Source organism: Nerophis ophidion, linkage group LG16 (genome assembly GCF_033978795.1).
Source record: "Nerophis ophidion isolate RoL-2023_Sa linkage group LG16, RoL_Noph_v1.0, whole genome shotgun sequence".
In the NCBI taxonomy this organism is placed as follows: domain Eukaryota; kingdom Metazoa; phylum Chordata; class Actinopteri; order Syngnathiformes; family Syngnathidae; genus Nerophis; species Nerophis ophidion.
Genome location: NC_084626.1, coordinates 37,436,538 through 37,460,691, shown reverse-complemented (window position 1 = coordinate 37,460,691; position 24,154 = coordinate 37,436,538). Strand labels below are relative to the sequence as shown.

The 24,154-nt window shown below is 40.9% G+C and overlaps 1 protein-coding gene across 2 annotated transcripts in view; it reads right to left on the bottom strand.

Moving 5' to 3' along the window:
- The window catches only part of LOC133535359 (low-density lipoprotein receptor-related protein 1-like), a 296,691-nt gene that overhangs the window by 30,895 nt on the left and 241,642 nt on the right, over positions 1-24,154 (bottom strand). For both annotated transcript variants that reach the window (XM_061875132.1, XM_061875133.1), the window contains 22 exons: positions 21,161-21,286; positions 20,731-20,859; positions 20,498-20,617; positions 19,058-19,171; positions 18,811-18,960; positions 18,529-18,651; positions 18,331-18,447; positions 14,874-15,002; positions 14,664-14,786; positions 14,431-14,571; positions 14,166-14,353; positions 13,902-14,085; positions 10,791-10,876; positions 10,595-10,714; positions 10,323-10,510; positions 8,349-8,554; positions 7,126-7,314; positions 6,898-7,046; positions 6,701-6,794; positions 5,011-5,127; positions 4,823-4,942; positions 2,006-2,128 (listed from right to left, as the gene is read on the bottom strand). In XM_061875132.1, coding sequence (XP_061731116.1) covers positions 2,006-2,128; positions 4,823-4,942; positions 5,011-5,127; positions 6,701-6,794; positions 6,898-7,046; positions 7,126-7,314; positions 8,349-8,554; positions 10,323-10,510; positions 10,595-10,714; positions 10,791-10,876; positions 13,902-14,085; positions 14,166-14,353; positions 14,431-14,571; positions 14,664-14,786; positions 14,874-15,002; positions 18,331-18,447; positions 18,529-18,651; positions 18,811-18,960; positions 19,058-19,171; positions 20,498-20,617; positions 20,731-20,859; positions 21,161-21,286 — 3,036 coding nt within the window. The remainder of the gene's footprint in view (positions 1-2,005; positions 2,129-4,822; positions 4,943-5,010; positions 5,128-6,700; positions 6,795-6,897; positions 7,047-7,125; positions 7,315-8,348; positions 8,555-10,322; positions 10,511-10,594; positions 10,715-10,790; positions 10,877-13,901; positions 14,086-14,165; positions 14,354-14,430; positions 14,572-14,663; positions 14,787-14,873; positions 15,003-18,330; positions 18,448-18,528; positions 18,652-18,810; positions 18,961-19,057; positions 19,172-20,497; positions 20,618-20,730; positions 20,860-21,160; positions 21,287-24,154) is intronic.

Sequence of the window (24,154 nt, the reverse complement as noted above, 5' to 3'; positions counted from 1 at the left end):
ATTCCATCCTTATGGCTGTTGTGCTGGTCGAAATTTCACTTGTATCTTAATAGTGGAGCGAAAGTATCCTTGGCTATGTCCCCTCTTGTGGAGGATAAATACTTCAGATCCTACAACAGGCTCTCAGTCTGTAGCTGTTTTATCAAAGTCTGTGAGCATGAACCGATGAAGCCTGCTCGGATGAGTAGTAAAATGTCTTCTAAGACAAATTGAACAGTCCAGTTGCGACCAATTTAATGCCCTGAGAATAAGAATATTTACAGGCACGTTATGTTCTGTTTTATGTAATAGTATTTTAATTTTACGAAATTATATTGTATTTCATGTTTCTATGCTATAAACTGGTCAACTGTAATGTTCTATCTTATTAGAGCTGTGGGATCCGAACTCTTTGCACAGTTAGTCGTGAAAGCCTCATGAAATTCTGTACACTTAAATTCATCAACTGTGCAAAAATCTATCTTTTTATTATAATTTTGGTGTCTAAATCACCTATTTGAAAGCTTTTAACATACTCGAAAACTTGGAAAATTTTGTAAGAACGCGTATGCTTGGGAAAATGTACATATATTTAAGCGGTGAAATGAGAAGTAGTCACAACCAGTGTTTGATTGATAGAAATCTGATCATATCAGGATGCCTGAAAATCATCAAACTCACTTTACCTGGGGGACACTGGAAATAGAGTCTGGGTGAGGCTTGGCCGCAAGAAAAGATTTCCTAAAAAAAATGTTAAATACTAGTTGTATAATGACGTTTCAAATTGTATTCCTTGTGCACCGCAACTTTCTCTGTGCAAATAAGACACGTCGGGGTGCCCTTGTGCTCAACAAAGAAATAATGCATCTCCCACTTTTCCTGGAATTGTCTTTGCTCATCACTAACCTTTCTCTTCACTGTAGGCTTTGAAAAAGACATGTTTGGGATTGCAAAATATATTTGTATTTAGCCGACGCAAGGAGAATAATGTTATTTCCGCAATGTGTGTCGTTCCGCTTTTCCTCCCTACAGCAACACGGCGGTCGGCGGATAATAGTAAAGTACCGGGATAGCGAGCGCAAAAAAAGTGACGGCTCCCCTAGTGTTATCCGGCGTCATATAGAAATATGTAGTGTTCATCGTGTGAGGCAATGCAAATCAAACAATAACAAAAACAAATAACAATTTGAATTGGTCCAGGTTATCGGGTACTGTTATTACTGATGGACAGGTGTCGCAGTGTGACTGCAGCCGGGTACGTAAGAAAACCCTTGTCTCCATGGCAGCGTCACTTGCCGCTTTTCAACTAACGCAGGGGTAGGCAACCCAGAACGTTGAAAGAGACATTTTGGACCCAAATAACACAACGCTGTCAAGCGCCATTCATATAAAACTTGCGGGCCGCACTAACATTAAACTTTCATATTAAGGTGGGGGCCAAAAAATAACGTCTCATGTCTGAGACCCCTGCTATATAGTGAGATGGTTTGCAGGTGCAATTTTGGGATACTTGGGCCATATATTTGTAGTTCTTTTCCAGGAAATGCTTAAAATGTACAGTACAAAATATTACAAAAAAGATAAGCACTATATTAATGGGTTGTACTTGTATAGCGCTTTTCTACCTTCAAGGTAGTCAAAGCGCTTTGATACTACTTCCACATTCACCCATTCACACACACATGGAGGGAGCTGCCATGCAAGGCGCTAACCAGCACCTATCAGGACCAAGGGTGAAGTGTCTTGCTCAGGACACAACGGACGTGACGAGGTTGGTACTAGGTGGCGATTGAACCAGGGACCCTCGGGTTGCGCAAGGCTACTCTCCCACTGCGCCACGCCGTCCCAATATTATATTACGATTGTAATATTTTCACACTGCATATGCATAAGCTATGTGCAATTGTGCAAACTCTCACAGCAGAATATTTGTTTCTACTAATTATGATGCATATTTTGCAAAAAACAATCCTACTAACGGATAAGTACTCATGAGAACAGGTGTGTGTGGTCAGTTGGGTCTTACTGCAGTTGGCGGGCTCATCGGAACCGTCCACACAGTCGTTGTCCCTGTCGCATACCCACACCCTTGGGATACACCGCTTGGTGACGGCACACTGGAACTGGTTGGGGGCACATGTCACCTCCGCTGTAACAGGAAGGACAGACAGATCTTTAGACCGATTGACTTCTGGACAGCAAACACAGCAACACTAAAACAACATTAAATTGCTTGGATTTATATGATGTCACATTCGGCTCATTATATATGCATGGTGGTCAAGCAAGTGTCTGCCCTCAATGGGTATTATAGGGACCATTTAGATTTTCTCGAAGAAAATTGTCCTATGGTTGCGTTGTTTTCGGTTGTACAAACTGTTCAAATCGCGTAAAGGATAAACATTTCTTCAAAGTTCCTCGAGAGGTAATCAAGAAGAACGGAAGAGTGCAAAATTTTACGATAGACGATGACAAAATCACGCATTTAAGTACAAGGGAGTTGCTGTGTCTAAGTTTGCAGTGATCACTTCTTTGAAGGTTTCTCTGATATACTTTTAACGTTCAATAATTCCCGTTTGAAATATTATCATCATATTATTTGTATTTTACTTTTTAACAAAGATAAACCAGAATGTCAGGGTCAATATTTTGTTAGGTAAATCACTTCTATGTCTCCCCTCTTGTTTATTTTGTACACAAATGTGTCAGAGTACATATTACAACAGGACAACAATCAAATATGGATGTGATTCAGTAATTGTTAGTGTGTTAAATGGAAATGCAGTCACGAGTGTCAAACTGTGGAGTGTTATAGTCAGTGAGTATGTTTACAAGGATCCAGGGCGTCAAGTTAAATCATGAAATGCAACCTTAACCAAGCAAAAACGATGCGTATTCATCCAGTAGTCTTTTGATACCAATTTCCTTGACCCAGCCATATATAAAGAAGTTGTAGGCATAAATGATTTTCTAAGTTTTCATCTGTTTTGTCGAGTAGAATGACATCTGGAGCAAAAGATGGTGCGATATGTCTGATAACTCCACAGACAGATAACCCTTGATATCACTTGACAAAACCTTTTTATAATGTAGTATAGAGATCCATTTTTATTACATAGTTTGATTTTTTTGCTCGTATCTGCTTTTTGCAGGAAAATCTAGGCCCCTCGTGTACTCAGAGACTTTGCGCAATGCCTGCTGCACAACAGTCATATTGGCTTGGTTGCCATTCTTGTCACGTGATGAAATACAAGCAATTGCACAATTTGGAATGAATGTATCTGGGTGTTTATTTTACTTTTTTTATGGTTGTTGAAGGCTTTTATTATAACACTTAACTTGCCGACATACCTGGTCATCATACCTGTCAATTAAAAAATAATGGAACATTTGAGTAAATAAGTAAAGTAGTATTTTACTAAATCTGGTCAGATCTAGGTTTATCAGGGTGTTAGACTACAAAGAGTATTACAAGAAAAAGGATGTAAGAGAACAAAATACGGTAATAGTAATGTATAAAAAACTTGGGGTACCACTTGCTATGTTGTTCTAATGATCTTGTTTATATTTTGACAGCGTACAGTTGGTAGTATTACTCAAACAATACAAAATCTATTCCCACTATGTTTTGTAAAAGGAGTGTGGCACAGTAGCAGAGGAACAATCCATTCAAGTTTAGTGAGGATCTGGATAAATGTGTTGGTATTTTCACCAATTGAGTCACTATATCATCAATGGAACTGGCCACCTCCTCACACTCATAATTGCCCCACGTGTCATCCACAATGAACCAGACGGTTGACTACTAAAAAATAAGGCCCTCCATTTATTAACAATTTTGGCCTCAGCAGAGCAAATTACTAGTTGTAGAAAACAAATGGGTAAAAGGGTAATCAATAGGGGTTTGAGAAAAAATCGATTCGAGTATGTTGTGTGATTCAGAATCGATTCTCATTTTTAAAAAAATTGATTTTTTTTAAATCAATCCAACAAACCACTACACAGCAATACCATGACAATGCAATCCAATTCCAAAACACAGAACTGCAATAAACAGAGCAATTGAGAGGAGACACAAACACGACACAGAACAAACCAAAAGTAGTGAAACAAAAATGAATATTATCAACAACAGTATCAATATTAGTTATAATTTCATCATAGCATTGATTAAAAATCCCTCATTGACATTATCATTAGACATTTATAAAAATTAAAAAAAAAGAACAATAGTGTCACAGTGGCTCATAGGCTTGACAACACACTGTGTCCAATGTTTTCACAAAGATAAAATAAGTCATATTTTTGGTTTGTTTAATAGTTAAAACAAATTTACATTATTGCAATCAGTTGACAAGACATTGTCCTTTACGATTATAAAAGCTTTTTTTTTTTTTAAATCTACTACTCTGCTTGTATGTCAGCAGACTAGGGTAGATCCTGCTGAAATCCTATGTATTGAATGAATACAGAATCCTTTTGAATCGGAAAAATATAGTTTTTGAATCGAGAATCGAATCGAATCGAATCGAATCGAAAAAAATCTATATACTATCGGATCGTGACCCCAAAAATCGATATTGAATCGAATCATGGGACACCCAAAGAATCACAGCCCTAGTAATCAATATTTTATTAATATATAATTGCTAAAAAAACAAATATAAAATTGGTCTAAGGCTTTTGCGCAGTACTGTATAAAACAGGTAATATTATTTAAGCGTCACATTCAGATGAGAGACTCCTGTGTGATCCCAACACTTTTGTCCAGTGTCACCATATGCAGGAATTGTTTTTCAAGCTTCCACTCTATGACAATTTTCTCGATAAATGTGCTACTTACGACAATCTCTCTCGTCCTCCCCCTCGCCACAGTTGTCCTGTCCATTGCAACGGAAGATGCCAGGAATGCAGCGACTCGGGTGGGTGCATTTAAACTGACTGGGCAGGCACACGTGGATGTCTGGAAGGTGAGTCACAAAGGTTTTATAACAGCTAGGAAAATTAAACAATTTATTAGCCTGTGCGTACCACAATTGGCCTCATCTGAATTGTCTTGGCAGTCGTTGTCTCCGTCACAGATGTAGGCGGGATTTGTACAAATTCCCGTTCCACACTGGAACTGACCAGGTCTACACTTAAACTCAGCTACAAAGGCAAATACAAGTTATTATTAAATGAATATTATTACTAGAGATGTCATGGTAATGATACGCAATCATGCATTGTTACGGAATTTTAATAAGACTCCGGGTAGCCAAATGCTATGTGTATTGTTAAAGGGGAACATTATCACCAGACCTATGTAAGCGTCAATATATACCTTGATGTTGCAGAAAAAAGACCATATGTTTTTTTAACCGATTTCCAAACTCTAAAAGGGTGAATTTTGGCGATTTAAACGCCTTTCAATTGTTCGCTGTCGGAGCGATGACCTTTCACCCGTGACGTCACAACAGGAAGCAATCCGCCATTTCCTCAAACACATTACACACGCCGAGTCAAATCAGCTCTGTTATTTTCCTTTTTTTCGACTGTTTTCTGTACCTTGGAGACATCATGCCTCGTCGGTGTGTTGTCGGAGGGTGTAACAACATATTCAGGGACGGATTCAAGTTGAATTACGTGGAGTGTGCATCGATTAGCACGGCATGCTAATCGATGCTAACATGCTATTAAGGCTAGCTCTTGTACATATTGCATCAATATGCCTCATTTGTAGCTATATTTGCATCCGGCCTTTCCCTCCACCCACATTTAATGCCAAACAAACACATACCAATCGACAGATTCAAGTGGCACCAGTGTCAAAAGATGCGAAAGTCCCTCGTTTGTTCTGCACATTTTACCGACGATAGCGATGCTACGACAAAGATGTGTGGATATCCTGCGACACTCAAAGCAGATGCATTTCCAACGATAAAGTCAACGAAATCATAAAGGTGAGTTTTGTTGATGTTATTGACTTATGTGCTAATCAGACATATTTGGTCACGGCATGACTGCCAGCTAATCGATGCTAACATGCTATTTAGGCTAGCTGTATGTACATTTGTAGCTATATTTGCATCCAGCTTTCCCTCCACCCACATTTAATGCCAAACAAACACTTACCAGTCGACGGATTTAAGTTGCTCCAGTGGTCAAAAGATTCAATCGTTGGTTAGAAGCCGATCGCCGAATTCTTCCGCGTTGCGTTTGTCCGTCGTGATATGGCTCAATAGCTTCAGTTTCTTCTTCAATTTCGTTTTTGCTATCTGCCTCCACACTCCAACCATCCGTTTCAATACATGCGTAATCTGTTGAATCGCTTAAACCGCTGAAATCCCAGTCTGAATCCGAGCTACTATGCTATACCTTTCTGTGCTATCCGCCATGTTTGTTTGTATTGGCGTCACGCTGTGACGTCACAGGAAAATGGACGGCTGGATTTACAAATAGCGAAAATCAGGCACTTTAAAGCCTTTTTTTTGGGATATTCCATGATGGGTAAAATTTAAAAAAAAACTTCGAAAAATAAAATAAGCCACTGGGAACTGATTTTTATTGGTTTTAACCCTTCTGAAATCGTGATAATGTTCCCCTTTAACAGTTACACTTCCTATCCCTTAATGTGTGCCGTGTGGGAACTCGATATGCATCTGTACTGTGCTATAAAAAATTATTTTACAAATACTTTACATGTATCGTTTGGGCACTACGGATGGGATTCAGCACTTACGGCAGTCAGCGGGCTCATCGGAGCGATCCCCACAGTCGTCTTCAGTGTCACACTTCCACCAAAATGGAATACACTTGTCATTTTTGCAAACAAACTGAAAAGACAAAAGGGAGATTGAGATAAATGGCATCAACAAATATAAAATGTTTTGATGTAAGTTGTTAACATTGTAGGCATAGTCATTTAAGGTAGCACACCTGACTGGCAGTGCAGTTGGACAAGCACTGTTTGCCGTCTGCTCCCAGATAAAAGTTAGTGGGGCAGGCACATTTGTAGCCCCCTCCGGGTGACAGCAGGCACAGGTTACTGCAGCCGCCATTGTTGGTCTGGCATGGGTGATCGGCCACTGCAGTAAAGGGAATTCCGTTTAAATGTAGTCAAGTCCAGAAAGGCTTTAAAGGATCCGCAAAGTGGTTTAATCTTACCATCTGGTTGGCGATATGGGTGGTAAATATGGACATCCATTGGTCTGTGTAAGGTGCTGATCAGCAGGGTCTTGTTGATTCCCAGAGTCTTGTGAGCTCTGTTGATGGACTTGGTCTCCCAGTCAGTCCAGTAGATATACTCCTCAAACAGGGTCATGGCAAAGATGTGCGGAATATCCTGAGTCAAGACTGTTTGTGCAGTGTGGAGGGAATCATAAAAGTTGGTACCCGGCGTCAAAAAACAAAAGCATCTCCCACTCATACATACAGTGGGGCAAAAAAGTATTTACTCAGCCACTGATTGTGCAAGTTCTCCCACTTAAAATGATGACAGAGGTCTGTAATTTTCATCATATGTACACTTCAACTGTGAGAGACAGAATGTGAAAAAATAAATCCGGGAATTCACATTGTAGGAATTTTAAATAATTTAATTGTAAATTATGGTGGAAAATAAGTATTTGGTCAACCATTCAAAGCTCTCACTGATGGAAGGAGGTTTTGGCTCACAATCTCACAATACATGGCCCCATTCATTCTTTCCTTAACACGGATCAGTCGTCCTGTCCCCTTAGCAGAAAAACAGCCCCAAAGCATGATGTTTCCACCCCCATGCTTCACAGTAAGTATGGTGTTCTTGGGATGCAACTCAGTATTCTTCTTCCTCCAACCAGGACTAGTTGAGTTTATACCAAAATGGATACATGGATGATACAGCAGAGGTTTGGGAGAATGTCATGTGGTCAGATGAAACCAAAATAAAACTTTTTGGTATAAACTCAACTCGTCGTGTTTGGAGGAAGAAGAATACTGAGTTGCATCCCAAGAACACCATAACTACTGTGAAGCATGGGGGTGGAAACATCATGCTTTGGGGATGTTTTTCTGCTAAGGGGACAGGACAATTTATCCGTGTTAAGGAAAGAATGAATGGGGCCATGTATCGTGAGATTTTGAGCCAAAACCTCCTTCCATCAGTGAGAGCTTTGAATGGTTGACCAAAAACTTATTTTCCACCATTATTTACAAATAATTTATTTAAAATTCCTACAATGTGAATTCCTGGATTTTTTTTTCACATTTTGTCTCTCACAGTGGAACTGTACCTATGATGAAAATTACAGACCTCTGTCATCATTTTAAGTGGGAGAACTTGCACAATCGGTGGCTGACTAAGTACTTTTTTGTCCCACTGTATTTGTATTTGTGTGTGTGTGTGTTACCTGTGTGTCTGTTGGTTCCATCCAGGCTAGCAAAGGCAATGTAGTCCTCTCGGGCGTCAGCCCAGTAAATGCGATCATTGACAAAGTCCAGTGTCAGGCCGTTGGGCCAGGTGATCTTATCCTCCACAATGACAGTCCTATTGGTTCCGTCCATCCCAATCCTCCCAATGTGAGGGGTGTCCCCCCAGTCCGACCAATACAAGTAGCTGTCAAACAAATGTGCAGTATTATAATTATTGCATGATAACGGGACAACACCTAAGCTAGAAAGTACGAAATAACATCTTAACAGTTAAAAAAGTAATACCGTAATGACTCGACTGTAAAACAACTTTAAATATAATACAAACCCTTCTTTTTCAAGAACCCTTTGTAGACAAATATTCTAAGACAAAGACAACATGTGTTTTTAATCATGTTTTTAATATTAGTGAAAAAATAAGTGATGTCGCAATACAACTTTTTCACTTCCAATACAATAACGATATTGGAGCGTTGAGTATTGGCTGATACAGATATTGATCTGATATGATCTCCGCACGAATCATACGTATTTTTATTATTTTCTCTAGTGGCATGCTAAGACAGGCTTGATCAAGTGAAATGATTCAACCGACCTTTTTCTATTAACTGTCTTGAATGGACTTATGCTTTCTCTAAGTTATAGTAGAGTGGTCATTGATGTTTTGGCCACAATAGCTCATTAAGTTGAGCTTATGACACAGGAAGTTGAATGATGCAGACACGTAAGTTACTGGATACTTTGTATTACGCTTCTGTCTCGGAGACTTTGTATCTGAAAGTAATATGCAACTATAATTATTTGATACTTAGTTATGTTGGTAAGTGTTGTTTTAACCAGCAATATTGTTCAATTAGGACGCTAATGCATACTTGCCAACCCTCCCGGATTTTCCGGGAGACTAACCCAAAATTCAGCGCCTATCCCGAAAACCGCCCGGAAGAAATTTTTCCCCGAAAATCTCCTGAAATTCAGCCGGAGCTGGAGGCCACGCCCCCTCCAGCTCCTTGTGGACCTGAGTGGGGACAGCCTGTTTTCACGTCCGCTTTCCCACTATATAAACAGCTTGCCTGCCCAATTACGTTACAACATCTACGGATTTGAATAAAAAACTGCACACACAAGGAGACGAAGCAGAAGAACAAGGAAGTTACAGCCATGGCGACGCCGTCCGTAATAGACTGATTCTATGTTGTCTGTCGCCATCTCCTGGTGAATGTTGGCTATAGCTTTTTGATTGGCCAACGATTTATGTGGTGTTGGGCACCTAACGGCAAGTGAGGGAGTCTGTTCTGAAGTCCACAGTAAAGAGACATAACTTCATCACCTCGCCTGGTTATTGGCTCCAACCCAATATATTACACTGAGCAAAATGACGAAATAAATGGCAGAACAAAGGTTACTCAAATAGTGAAAGGTAAGTGTTTTTTTGTTTTTTTTTAGTAACCAGCAAGCACAGTACAGTTAGTAGAACAACTGTGTTTTTATTACTGTGTATTTGAAATATATATGAAATACTCGATTTGGTGAATTGTAGATGTAAATATACTCCTCCCCTCTTAACCACGCCCCCTGCCCCAACCATGCCTCTGCCCCACCGCCGACCATCCCCCCCCCCCACCCCACCCCACCTCCCGAAATCGGAGTTCTCAAGGTTGGCAAGTATGCTCTAATGTCTAGCTTGTGTGATAATGTGTGCTTAGCTGTTGTGTAGATGCTAGCCCCAAGTAGCCTATAGCCTATTATGTTTACCTTTTGTAAACGACTTCACTAAAATAGAAGAAAAGACCAAGACCAATAGTGTCAATCATTTGGAGTATCTTGCTGATTTAAATCGGATCATACTATATGGGATGGACCTAAATTAGGTACATTGAAAAATCACCTGTGAACAACCAGACATTCTGTGTTTATATGTAATTGTAAAAAACATACGTGATAAGTATTCTTACCTATATCGTACATCCACAGCTACGGCTCGAGGTTCTCTCAAGCCATTGTTGACCAGAACTGTGCGGTACGCCCCATTCAGCTTCGACACCTCAATAGTGTCCCGCCCCTTATCACACCAGTACAGGTTTCCTCCCACCCAGTCCACTGCAAGCCCATCTGGGTTGCTAAGAGATGTGCGATGGAGGACCTGTCAATCAAACAGAACCTATCTTGTGAACACGTCAGAGTTATTTTCGTTTTGAGTAGTGTACAGAGCAGCTTTGGTATTGACCTGAACATCACTGCCATTGATGTGCATGCGACGGATCATGCTGCCCTGTGAGGTCACATCAGTCCAATAAATCATCTGCTGGCGATAGTCAAAGTCCAGAGCCACAGCGTTGTTCAAGCCCTGTAAAGGTGCAGGCGGTGCATTAGTCAGACCCATAATTATTACACTGTAATGTAACGGAAGCCGCATATCTCACCTGTTTGATGAGAGTGTAGTTGGAGCCGTTCAGGCTGAGCTTTCTTAGGTAGTAGCGGTTGGCAAAAATTAGGAAGGGTTCCACATCTGCACAAAGGAAAATATGAATGTAACTGGAGAAGGCCATGTGTGTGTAGAAATTGCATATGATGAGCTTAAACAAAACTTTAAATGCTGTATGAAAAATGTGGAATTATGGAAATATTTCTGTACATTATTACATTTATATGATCGTTATAGGACATTTTCTGCACAATCCCACGCTGCAAAACCCACATTTAGCCACTCTTGTAAAAGAGATTTTAATTTCAATTACGTTTTTTTTACCTGGTTAAATAAAGGAAAATTAAATGAAAATAATTTAAAGAAAGTTAAAATAGTCTTATTTTAAGCAATTTATCATATCTAGTTTATTTAGTAATTTCTATAAATAAAAATACATTTTGCATTAAAAAAGTAGATGTAGCCAATTGTTATAAGGGTATTTTTTGCTAGAAATTAATATTTTTTTTCTAAAAACACATTCTTCAACAATTTAGTAAGAGTATTTTGTCTTAAAGGTGCTAAAAGTTTAATTTCATGTCAAGTCATCATTTATTGGGCCTGATATGTCAAAAGGCATTATTTTTTAATACCTCTATAACTGATAACAGTAGTTGAGCCGGGATATGCTCATTTTCATTTCGATGCCCCGCCCTCCACCGTTTGACCAATTAGAAAGTCTGTGAGTTGTCACATCCAGGTTGCCTGTTACGCTCCACCCTCTTCGTCATGCTTCTGCCACTGGTAAAGTTACTAATCATGTCAGACCTTCGTAAATCTAAAAGGCATTGTTATGATTCTCAACTTACTCATGACAAAGCCAGGAACAAAAGGAGGATTTGTATCTGAAATGCCTTTGAAAGAGGGAGAAGACTGTAGGCGGAGAAGATTTTTTAAATAATTTTTTTCAACTTCCTAATTTCCTCCTTTAAGGCATTTACATTTTCCTATAACTTGTAATAAATGGAAATGGACATTTGGTATGTAATCTATATTGTCCAATACAGTGTATGATCTTGTCTAACAAAGCTAGTATGTTCGTACAACGAATGCTTACGAGCGAAGCACCATCACACTAGTGTAGCTTAGCACGCTAGCCAGGTCAATGACACATCCACATATAGGCTCACGGGGTAAATACGGTATATGCCTGTTAGCCTATATTTCGATGTGTCTATTTTATTCTCAATATGCTGATACGCTGAGGAAATGAGTTTCAACATTAGCACGGCTATCTGCGGTTTCTGAAACTTTATGTGCATCAGGCACACATGCAGTGGTATTTACTTGGCACAATATAATGCATGACATGTAATGATTTTCTACTTTGTGTATTGACATGGTAGTAGGCTATATGATTTATGCGTAACGTGGGTTATGCATAATGTGCGTTGACTCACTGAAAGATGGTGATGTGCATTTATGGAAGGGAATGCAGTGCGTCAGGTTGGATGCAACATGGAGTTATGCTGAACAAAATGTGGCGGCCATTTTACTGTTGGCCTTGACTTGTCATCAAAGTAGGCCAATGCGATATACAATATGTTATTATACATAATTATTTTGATGGTGGTCCGTGCAGTGAAACTAGACATTTTAGCAGGGTAATGCCAACAATCTGTCTTGACTCCCGACGAAAATATTGCTGCATAACATTACAAATACATTTGGCTAATCGACATCAGTAAAATGTGGCATAATTACTTAGTAAACCATCTTGCAAGAAGCATAAACAGGAGAAACCTACAGCGTATAGGACTCGTCGATTGCCATTTTTATCAATTATGCGAAATAGCGAAAGTGAAACCGCTCCTGTCAGGACATGATCTCGAGAAATTAATTCACGCCTTTATCTCGAATCGTTTAGACTACTGCAATGCCCTGTATGAAGGCATTAGCCAGGCCTCCCTCGCCCGCCTGCAGCTCGTGCAGAACTCTGCTGCTCGTCTGCTAACACAGACCCGCAGACGTGAGCACATCACTCCTATATTAGCGTCCCTTCACTGGCTCCCTGTGCGTTATCGAATCAATTTGAAACTCCTTCTATTTGTTTTTAAATGTCTAAACAACCTCGCGCCAACATATGTCTCCGACCTCCTTCAGCCTTACTGCCCCACCCGATCCCTAAGATCAGCCGATCAGCTGCTACTGACGGTCCCTGACACAAGGCTGAAGCTTAGAGGTGACAGAGCTTTCGCCGCTGCTGCTCCCAAGCTCTGGAACGACCTACCTCTGAGTGTTAGACAAGCCTCCTCTCTTCCTGTTTTTAAATCTCTCTTAAAAACATACTTTTATTCCTTGGCTTTTAATACTGAGTGATATCCATCCTGCAATGGCGCGCCATTATACACCTGCTGTGAACCTGTTTTTATGTTTTATTTATTTATTTTTTATCATGTTCTGTTTGTGTTGTGTTGTTTGCTCGGTTCTCGTATTGTATTTTAACCTGCCCACCGTACAGCACTTTGGCTACCCCTGTGGTAAATTTTAAATGTGCTTTATAAATAAAGTTGATTTGATTTGAAGTTCCTTGGAGTAGGATTCGGATTCGGCTGTGTATCTGGCAACCTCAGTCATAGAGAGTGGGAGGGGACTACAGAATTTTGACTGTGATTGCAGTATCATTTCTGGCCACATTACACATGGCACCTTTAAGTGATTTCCTTACTAATGAGGTGTCTATTTTTTTAGGTCAGTCTCACTTGTACTTTTTCAGGAATCATTCTATTTCTGCTTAAAACATGTGATTTTAAGAGCATTTCTTAAAATCTTAAGATATTTCTTATCAATAAAGAAGAATAATCCTAAATCTAGAATCTGTAATGAAAATGTTCTTTAATCTACCCCAAGTAAATGATATCTCAGTTTAAGAACATGAGAATTCTAGCCAAGTGAATTTTCCTTACCCCAAATTTTTTTGTTGTCGCTTGAAATAAGAAAAGTTGTTATATTTTAAAGATAATTTCAGCTCTTTTAAGAATGGCTATGTTTGCAGGGTACTTAATAAGCTCCAAATTGGATAGAATAATCGACAGAGACAATAACTCTGATAATGGGAAGCGTCTCTCACCAGATGTAGATTTGCAGATGGTGGGATTTTCAGGGCTAAATTGGAACCCCTCTACACATAGACAGTGGAAGCTGCCGTGGGTGTTGATGCAGCGCTGGGTGCAGGGATAGGTGCTTGTACACTCATCCACGTCCACGCACGTCTTCCCATCATCTTTCAGACGGAATCCGGGGTGGCATCGACACTGCGAGGTGACCGGGCACACAGCATGTAAAGACCAAACAGACACTGCTTCAAATTGAAATACTTAATATGTTCACACACCTTGAAGCCTATCTTCAGGTCCTCACAGAGCTGTGAGCAACCACTCAGTTTGCTGTTCAGGCACTCGTTAATGAAGCAGTTAAGTTCGTCCGAGCCATCGCCGCAGTCGTCCTTATGGTCGCAGAGCAGCGTCTCGTTGACACACATTCCATTATTGCACGCGTATGCCGTGTCGTTACATTTCTTCTCTGTTCCACATGAGAGAGAAATCAAGCTGTGACGTTAACCTGACTTCCATAATGGGAATTCTGTTATACTGTCAAACCTAGTCCCGTGCAGCGTGGATTCTTGGGGGCTTCGTCTGAGTGGTCGTGGCAGTCGAAGTCGCCATCACACTCCCATGAGCTCTTGATAAGGCAGCGTCCATTGGCACAGCGGAACTCATTGGAGCCGCATGTTGGGTACTCTGCAGTTTGTATATAAAGCCCATTTTTAGGACAATTCAAGTGCTGGTGTCTTACATGTCTAAAAAGAGCCACAATTCGCAGGTCCACTCACCACATTCCTGCGACTCGTCCGAGCCGTCGCTGCAGTCGTTGTCATGGTCACACACAAAGTGCTTGGGGATACACTGGCGGTTCTGGCACATAAACTCGCTGTTGCCACATGTGTTGTTAAAAACTGAGAAACAAGTAAAAATTAGTTCTTGAATAGAATATGATGCGTTTTTTCTGTCTTTGAGTATGACTAATCCCGCTCTGCGCTTACCACAGCCAGCTTTGACACTCTCGTCAGCCCCATCAGGACAGTCTGTGTCGCCGTCACACTTCCAGTGCTGAGGGATACACATGTGGGATCCAGGACACTGGAATGCTTCCGGACTGCATGTTTTGGTTTCTGTCAATAAAAGCACAGCATTTTGTTTGATAGTAATCATCAGTATAAGGTTATATCAGAGGTGTCCAAACATTTAACATCAAGGGTCGCACACCTATTTTGATATATTTTATTTTAAAAGCCCAAAAAACAACCTAAATGTCAGCTTTGTGTTCTTAATAGGGGTGCATGATAAATATCGGATGGAAAACAATGTCTTCTGAAAAATCTGATTACTAAGTCAAAAAAATGAGGTGAGATTTTCTATACAATGCTGTCGGCGGGTTAAGGTGCGCTGATCCGGTGCTCCTTGTCTCGTACTCGTGTGAATAAACACTCAAATGTTCTGCAAACATTGCACAAGGAGGAAGAAACATCACGCTTCAACACTTCAAACCTTAACAACCACCTGAAACAACAGCATTGCTACGACGGTGCTTTGAAAATCTAAGACCCCTGCCCCCGTGCCAGCTGCAGATAAAGGTGTGTTCAAACTACATAAAAAAAATTATTGAAATAAATGAAGTAATTTGTTAGAAGTACTGTTCTGGAGAAGAAAGAAGTAATCTGTATCAATAAAAAAAAAAAATTGTGCATACATAGTTTTTACCGTCAACATTTAAAAATGTTCCAGTTACTTTACACTTATTTGCTATTTTATTCATCTTTTTAGGTGTTTTTTCGTAATATTATTTTTAGAATGTTTAAATATTTGCTCTGGGCTGCAACTGGCCCCTAGGCCGCACTTTGGACAGCCCTGCGCGAGATGATAATAACTGGGACCGCTTTACCATCCTAGTACCATATTGACCAAATATTAGTAAGTTGTTATTCTTCCCCACAAAAGATGGCTTGTTTATATTCAGTGCCCTGAGATTCAAACATGAAAAGGAATAAGGTGGTTCCAAACGACGTATCCCGAAGTAAGTCAGAATTTTTCTTCCTGTCATTCAGATACACTATTCTTATTTTACTGATATTGATATAGTGCACGTCGCTCCTCAATAGATACATTTGGGATACGCGTGTGGCTGAATGTGTTGCAATCGCTCCGCCACCGTAACATTCATTGGACGTATCCTCGTTCATTCATGCGGACCGGACACTGGCCGAGAGTTGGTTGGCAGCCGAGAGTGGAATCGGCTCTCTAGGTTGCTTTGTTGGGTCTGCTCCTGTCTCTGGCCATGCTCCCTCCACCCCAGCGGACGATGGCGTGGAACACCACAGAGGCCACCACAGTGTATATGTTTGTTTTAGTTTTTATTCATAGCTGTATGTAGAAGTGGCTGGTTGTATTTGCTGCTTTAATGTCTTCTTTGATGTTTCCCTCTTACACACATGTGAGAGGGATGTGTACAATAGCTATGAGTTGTTGTTTTTTCCCTTGGCCTCAGTCTGGACCCCCTCTCCAGGGCCCAGGTTTAAACCGATTTTTTTATTTTATTTTATTTTAATCTTCTATTTGTCTCTCCTATTCCCCCCCCCCCCACTTGTTTACTTGTATCTCATCTTTTTTGTAAGTTGCGCTGGAAGCCGGCATACCCGTCAGTGATCCTGTTCTGTCTCCCTGTAATGTTTGTCTGATCTTGAATGGGATTGTGCTGAAAATTTAAATTTTCCTGAAGGAACTCTCCTGAAGGAATAAATAAAGTATCTCTCTCTCTCTCTCTCTCTCCCTCTCTCTCTCTTTCTCTCTCTCTGTGTCTCTCACAAACTTCCATAACATAATGCAATAGAAAGATGCCACCCTGCCTCTATCTCTCAGTCCCTTGAAGTAAAGGGTTCAAAAACAAGCCTTCTGTACTTGTTTTTTAAACACTTCACTTCCCGCTGAAACACGTAAACCAACAAAGAGGCATGCATTAGATAACAGCAGTGTGTGGTCATTGTTCAGTAGAGATGGAAAACAAGCTTGTTTGTGTTTGGTTGCCCTGCTGCCTCCTTTCTGCCCTTCTCTGCAGTACCTGGTTTTGGAGTTCTAGTGCAGAGCCACCCACACACACCTGCAACCAATTTGCTTTTGTCCTACGTAAGTTTCCATGCCAGTGATCTCAGTGCCAGTTGATTGGAAACTTCTTACTCGCTTGGCATTTACCGGTGAACATTATTTTCCTTTTGTGACTTTCCTTACCCATACGTTTCCAGTGGCTCAGACCCGGTATTGTTCTGTTGTATTTTCCCCCACTCCTTCCGAATGCGTCTTTTGTTCTTCTACTCTCCTTTTTTGAGTGCGCTTTTTGTTTTGTTTTTTCCCTCTCATCGAGTGCGCTGTTATTAAACATTCTTATTTTTGCTGGCTGTTTTTTTATCTGCTTTGGGGTCTTACTTTGGCTTAGCCGATCGTAACAAAGCTTAACCTATTCACACTTCAGGTAATGAGGAATACTAGATTACTAATTGTCCTACATTGGATTGGTTTTAGCCTCTTTAATGTTATGTATCAACTACATTTCTTTCATTTACTGTACTGGAAATGAATAAACCCAAATGTTCTTTGTCTTTTTGGTGCCATTATGGATATAAAATAATAATAATAATAATAAGATTATTAGACTTATAGAGCGGTTTTCTATTAGATACTCAAAGCGCTCGCAGAGAAGTGAGAACCCATTATTCATTCACACCTGTTTGTGGTAAGCTACATTTATAGCCACAGCTGCCCTGGGGTAGACTGAAGGAAGCATGGCTGCCAGTTTGCACCTATGGCCCCTCCGACCACAACCGCCCATCATTCATTCACCAGTGTGAGCGGCGCTGAGGGCAAGGGTGATGTGTCCTGCCCGAGGACACAACGGCAGTAATGTGAACCTGCAACCCTCAAGTTTCTGGCACGGCCGCTCTACTCATCCTGCTATGCAGCCCCAATATGGGTCTTATTCTCAAAAGGTATTCATTATGTTTTTAAAAAGTATTTAAAAGTCTTAAATTTGACTTGATTGACTAGAAAATAAGCAATAAGCAGTCGTAGTCTGATATCGTATCAGACTGGTATTGGCAAATGTTAAAGTTAAAGTACCAATGATTATCACACACACACTCTAGCTGTGGCAAAATTATTCTCTGCATTTGACCATCACCCTTGCTCACCCCCGGGGAGGTGAGGGGAGCAGTGGGCAGCAGCAGTGCCGCGCCCAGGAATCATTTTTGTTGATTTAACCCCCAATTCCAACCCTTGATGCTGAGTGCCAAGCCTATAAAAATGGGTCCCATTTTTATAGTCTTTGGTATTGCATCAGAAGTTGTATCAGTATAACTATAAATACAAATACATGTATCGTTACACCCCTCGTAATATATTTTGTATTAGAATGGCATACATATGTTGACGCTGACAATTGTGGTCACTCACTGCATTTACTGTCCTCGTCGCTGCTGTCGCCACAGTCATCCGCTCCGTCGCACACCCAGGAGTTGGGAATGCAGCGATGGTTGCCACACGCAAACTGGGTGGCTGAGCAGAATTTATCTAAAAGATCCAGGCAGAGGGAGCGTATGAAGCCCGTGTAACGGTGTAACATAGTTTCAGACAAAGAGGATACTGACTTACCGCAATGAGCCTCGTCAGCACCATTCTCGCAGTCGTTCTCTTTGTCACAGGTCCAGCTCATCGGGATGCAACGTCCACTGGGACAGGCAAAGAAAGGCGTCGGGCACTTGGTTTTGCCGCTCCCTAGTGGATTTACACAAAGTTACTTATATACATAAGACTATATAATATGTAATGCATATTTGAGTTACACATCATTCACTGATTCCCACATGCAAAACAACCTTTGTCTCAAACCATTGCCTTCCCATTTAGTGAAAATCAATTTGTACTGCAGAGAACCTGGGCAATTTCTTTCATCTGAGAAGTCTCCACAGTCGTTAGCTCCGTCACAAAGCCAAGAGGGGTCATAGCAGAGGGTGGTGAACTCGCACTTCTGAAATGTCGTCCCTTTCACTCCCAGGCGGAAATAACTGGAACAATCTGTGGCAGCTAGAAAAGGAGAGATGAGAGAGACAAACTACTTCACAGCCAGCCTCGTAGGGAGTCTTCTTCCATGGTTTTGTCAGCCTTTTTTATTCTAACTTACTGCAGTTCATCTCGTCACTGGCGTCCTCACAGTCCACTTTTTGGTCACACTTGCTAGAGTTTAAGATGCAGCTTCCATCTCTGCACTGGAACTGTTCAGCAGAGCACAGCGTGGCTGACAAGCACAAAAACAAGCATAGTTCATCATGCGATCGTTCCTCCATAGATACATCTGGGGTAAGCACAACCACTATGTGGCTCAATGTCTTGCAATCGCTCCTCCATCGTTACTTTTCACAAACTTCCATATCTTGACGCAATAGAAAAACGGCAAAATAACCACCATGTCAAAATTCCATCCGTCCATCCATTTTATACTGCTTATTCCCTTTGGAGTCGCGGAGGGTGCTGGTGCCTATCTCAGCTACAATTGGGCGGAAGGCACTCACACCCTGGACAAGTCGCCACCTCATTGCAGGGCCAACACAGATAGACAGAAAACATTCATACTCACACTAGGACCAATTTAGTGTTGCCAATCAACCTATCCCCAGGTGCATGTCCAAATTAAAAAAATACATTTAATTAATGTGATCGCTCCTTCTATTTGGGGTGCACAAGCACTGTGTGGCTGAATGGGTTGTAATTGCTACCCAACCGCAAAGTCAAAATTAACAAATTGCATTTAATAGCTGACAGTTGCAATCACTCCTCTGCAGTTACATTTCATACATTTTCATACTGGAAAGCAATACAAAAACGCCCAAAAAACACAAAGTAAAAATTACAAATGCAATGTAATTAATGGGATCGATCCTTTATAGATACATTGGGGGTGTACACAAGCATGAGCACTGTGGGGCTGAATGTGTTTCAGTCGCTCCTCCACATTAAGAAGCCAAAATAACCACAAATTCCCAACTAAGAAGTGTAGTTTAGCTAATGGGTTCATTTGTAAATACACTTGGGTGACACACGCACGAGCACTGTGTGACTGAATGGGTCGCAATCACTTCTCCGCATTTACATTTCACACACTTTCATACTGGAAAGCAATACGACAACGCTAAAATAACCACAAGGTAAAAACTAATAAATGTTTTTACTAATGTGATCGCTCCCCTGTTAATACATTTGGGTTACACAAACGTACATGCACTGTGTGGATGAATGTGTTGCAATCGATGATTATGTCCTAACTGTGTTAATAAAAATGTATTAATGTATCTGTTTTATACAGTTTTCCTTTAACTGTGATTTTTACTGCAATATATGGCATGTTTTGTGATTTTATGTCTGTTCCTATTATATTTGGGACAATGAATAGAACACTTGCACTGTGCTACTAAGTCCTGTATATTTACAGCAATTTATCGATGTTCGTTAATATGCACTGTGACTGCCCAACAAACAGCTCCATACTATATCCGCAGTGGTCTCACTGTCTGAAAAATCTTTCCATCGGAAAAGCATCTGCAAGACATAAAATGAATTGACTCACTGTTGCAGAAAAGCTCATCAGAATTGTCTCCACAGTCGTCCTGTCCGTTGCACCAGGAGTGATGCCCCACACAGCGGCCATTAACACACCGCCTGTAGCCCTTCTTGCACACACGGTTGGCTGTAACACAAGCCAGGAGATGATATAAACTAATAACAGCGTACAAGGGTAAAAAAAAAAAAAACAATAGTTTTGTCGCAACTCATCAAAACAGAAAAAGTGTTTCTCCTCACCACAATAAGACTGCTTCTCATCAGATTTGTCCTTGCAATGAGCCATGCCGTCGCAAGTCAGCGTGTAGTTCACACAGTCTCCGTTTCCACACTCAAACTCGTCAATGTTATTGCATGTCGTATTGAGAGCTGGAAAGTGAAGAAAGGAGATTTATTTGTCACAGCGCATCTAAACAAATTCACTCCTTTTCCTAGGCTCACCTTTAACTAATATAAAGGCATGTTTGGATGTGTTTAGTGTGGAAGAACTTACCCGTAAAACCACAAGAGTCTCCAAGAGTGTTTACAAATTAGTGGAATCTTCAAATATCGACCATGAGTCCCAATATCCATATCGATTATTACATTTTCTTAATCTGGATTTGTTATCAACTCTTCTGAACTTGACTCAAGAGATTCAAGTGCCAGGCATACACTATTATTGTATTACCTATGCAAGTGCTGTCCTCCAAAAGCTTCCTGTCACCACGGCAACTGCAGTTCACCCTCCCTTCTGACGTCAGCAAGCACAGGTCCTGACATCCTCCGTTGTTAACGCGACACAGCGAGAATTCGCCTGTGCAGAGAACAGGAAGAAAGGTTTTACAATGCATGATCATTCTAGTGCATTTATTCTCAAACGGTGGGGTGAATACCCCTGGTGGCACGCGGGCTTCATCTAGTGCATGGGTGTCAAACTCTGGCCCCTGTGTAATTTCACTTGGCCTTTGAGGCAATATCAAATTAACATTAGAGCTGGCCCGCTGCTGTAACACTGCATTCACCGCTAATACTCTTATTTGCCAACCCTCCCGAATTTCCCGGGAGACTCCCGAAGTTCAGTGTGCCTCCCGAATTTCATCACGGGCAACAATATTGGGGGTGGGCCTTAAAGGTACTGCCTTTGGCGTTCTCTACAACCTGTCGCCACGTCCGCTTTTCTTCCATACAAACAGCGTGCCAGCCCAGTCACATACTATATGCGGCTTATACACACACACATGTGAATGCAATGCATACTTGGTCAACAGCCATAGAGGTCACACTGAGGGTGGCCGTATAAACAACTTTAACACTGTTACAAATATGCGCCACACTGTGAACCCACACCAAACAAGAATGACACATTTTGGAAGAACATCCGCACCGTAACACAACATAAACACAACAGAACAAATACCCACAACCCCTTGCAGCACTAACTCTTCCGGGACGCTACAATATACACCCCCCGCTATCACCAAACCCCGTCCACCTCAACCCCGCCGCCGAAAAGAGGCATTCCATTTTTATTTAAATTTTATTTGATATGCCATTGATATTTTTTAAATATTATTATTATTTGAAACTCGATTTTGGATGTCACTATAAATGTATATACTGTAAGCCTTGCTTGTTCAAGGTTCAATGCAAAACTTGTTTGGGTCCCTTTTAAAAGGTTAATTTGTTCAACCTCGACCCGCTGCTTTGTTCAGTTTTACATTTTGGCCCACTCTGTATTTGAGTTTGACACCCCTGATCTAGTGGTACAGATTTACCAGATGTTATTTTCCCCTAAAAATTAAATGTTTGGTTTTCTTTTCGTTGTACTGCATTGTAGATGAAAACTTAAAAAGTAAAACAAATTTAAAAAAATTAAAAACAGACATTATCAAGTTGTCAACAGTGATTAAATTCAAGGGGGTAGCAATACAATTTCTGTCTCACAGCGGGGTCATGACAGAAAATAATTGAGAAGCACTGTGTTAGGATATGGTTTGTTCTGATACAAAGCACATTTGCAATTGCATAAGCAAAATTTGGTTTGGAGCCCTCCCCTCCCTTCCCATTGCAACATTTTTTCCACACTTTAATTATGTGAAACATTTTTTTTAACTTTTTTAATCATGAATTTAATTTTAAGCATGTTTGAACTAAAATTAATTATTGGTAAATCCATCCATCCATATTCTACCGCTTATTCCCTTCAGGGTTGCGGGGGGCCCTGGAGCCTATCTCAGCTACAATCGGGCGGAAATCGGGGTACACCCTGGACAGATCGCCACCTCATCGCAGGGCCTAATTATTGGTAAAGACATAGTTAAATTGTAAATTTTTTCTTTAGAGCAAAATAACAATTTTACATTATAAAAACAAAACATTTATAAACCTTCCTAAATCAACCATAACCCAATCAAACCAATACGTCTGCCTTACAGAACAAGGACAAATGCTGCACCATGAGGAATATTGCTATTTTATTGCTGTCAGTGAGGGAGAGGGAAGCGGATGAGAATGTTTGCTGTAAAATGTTAAATGGAGTGCCCTGTCATTCATTAATTGATATTTACTTCTTCGCACAAAATGGGGCCTCCAATGGATCGCGGGGCCCCCACGCATGGACGTAATTTGGGAGTGGCGACACAGAGGGTACATGTCCTCTGCACTTTTTAATGTCCAAAATAATGTAATGCTATTGAATGGAGGCAAGTAAAACATTTGTGCCAGGTGGAAGTCCACTGTTCAAACTGAAGCATGTACCTCAATGTCAGGGGTCGGAGACCTTTACCACTCAAAGAGCCATTTTGACCCGTTTCACAAAATAAAGAAAACAATGGGAGCCACAAAACTCTTTTGAAATTTAAAATGAAATAAAACTGCATAAAGAGTTTTTTTTTTTTGCTTTGTGCTATGTGTAAACCAGGGGTCTCAGACACGCGGGCCCGCACATTGATAAGAAAATTTAATGTTAATGCCGCCCGCGAGTTTTATATGAATGACTTTTATAAGAATGATGCATGACAGGATTACACTTGTCAACCCTCCCAAATTTTCCAGGAGGTTCCTGAATTCTCAAAGCAGCTATTCTCGCGAATATTTGCTGGATTTCACCCAGATAATATTAATAAGGGCGTGCTATCAAGGCACTGCCTTTGACGCCTCCTACAACGTGTTCAAACGGCTTGGCAGCCCAGTAACATGTTGTATGTGGCTTCCGCAGATACACGTACACGACTACAAGGCATAGTTGTTCAACAGCCATACAGGTCACACTGAAAGTTGTGATATAAACAACTTTAACACTTTTACTAATATGCGCCACACTGTGAACCCACACCAAACAAGAATGACAAACACATTTCGGGAGAACATCCTCACTGTAACACAACATAAACACAACATAAAAAATACCCAGAATCCCATGGAGCCCTAACTCTTCCTGGCTACATTATACACCCCCACTAGCAACAACCCACGTCCACCCCCCGCTCCCCGCTCCCCCCTCCGTGCGTCGGTTGAGGTGGGTGGGGTTGGGGGGGCAGGGTTTGGTGCTAGCGGGTGGGTATTTGTTCTGTTTTGTTAATGTTGTATTACTGTGAGGATGTTCTCCCGAAATGTGTCTTGTCATTATTGTTTGGTGTGGGTTCACAGTGTGGCGCATATTAGTAAGAGTGTTAAAGTTGTT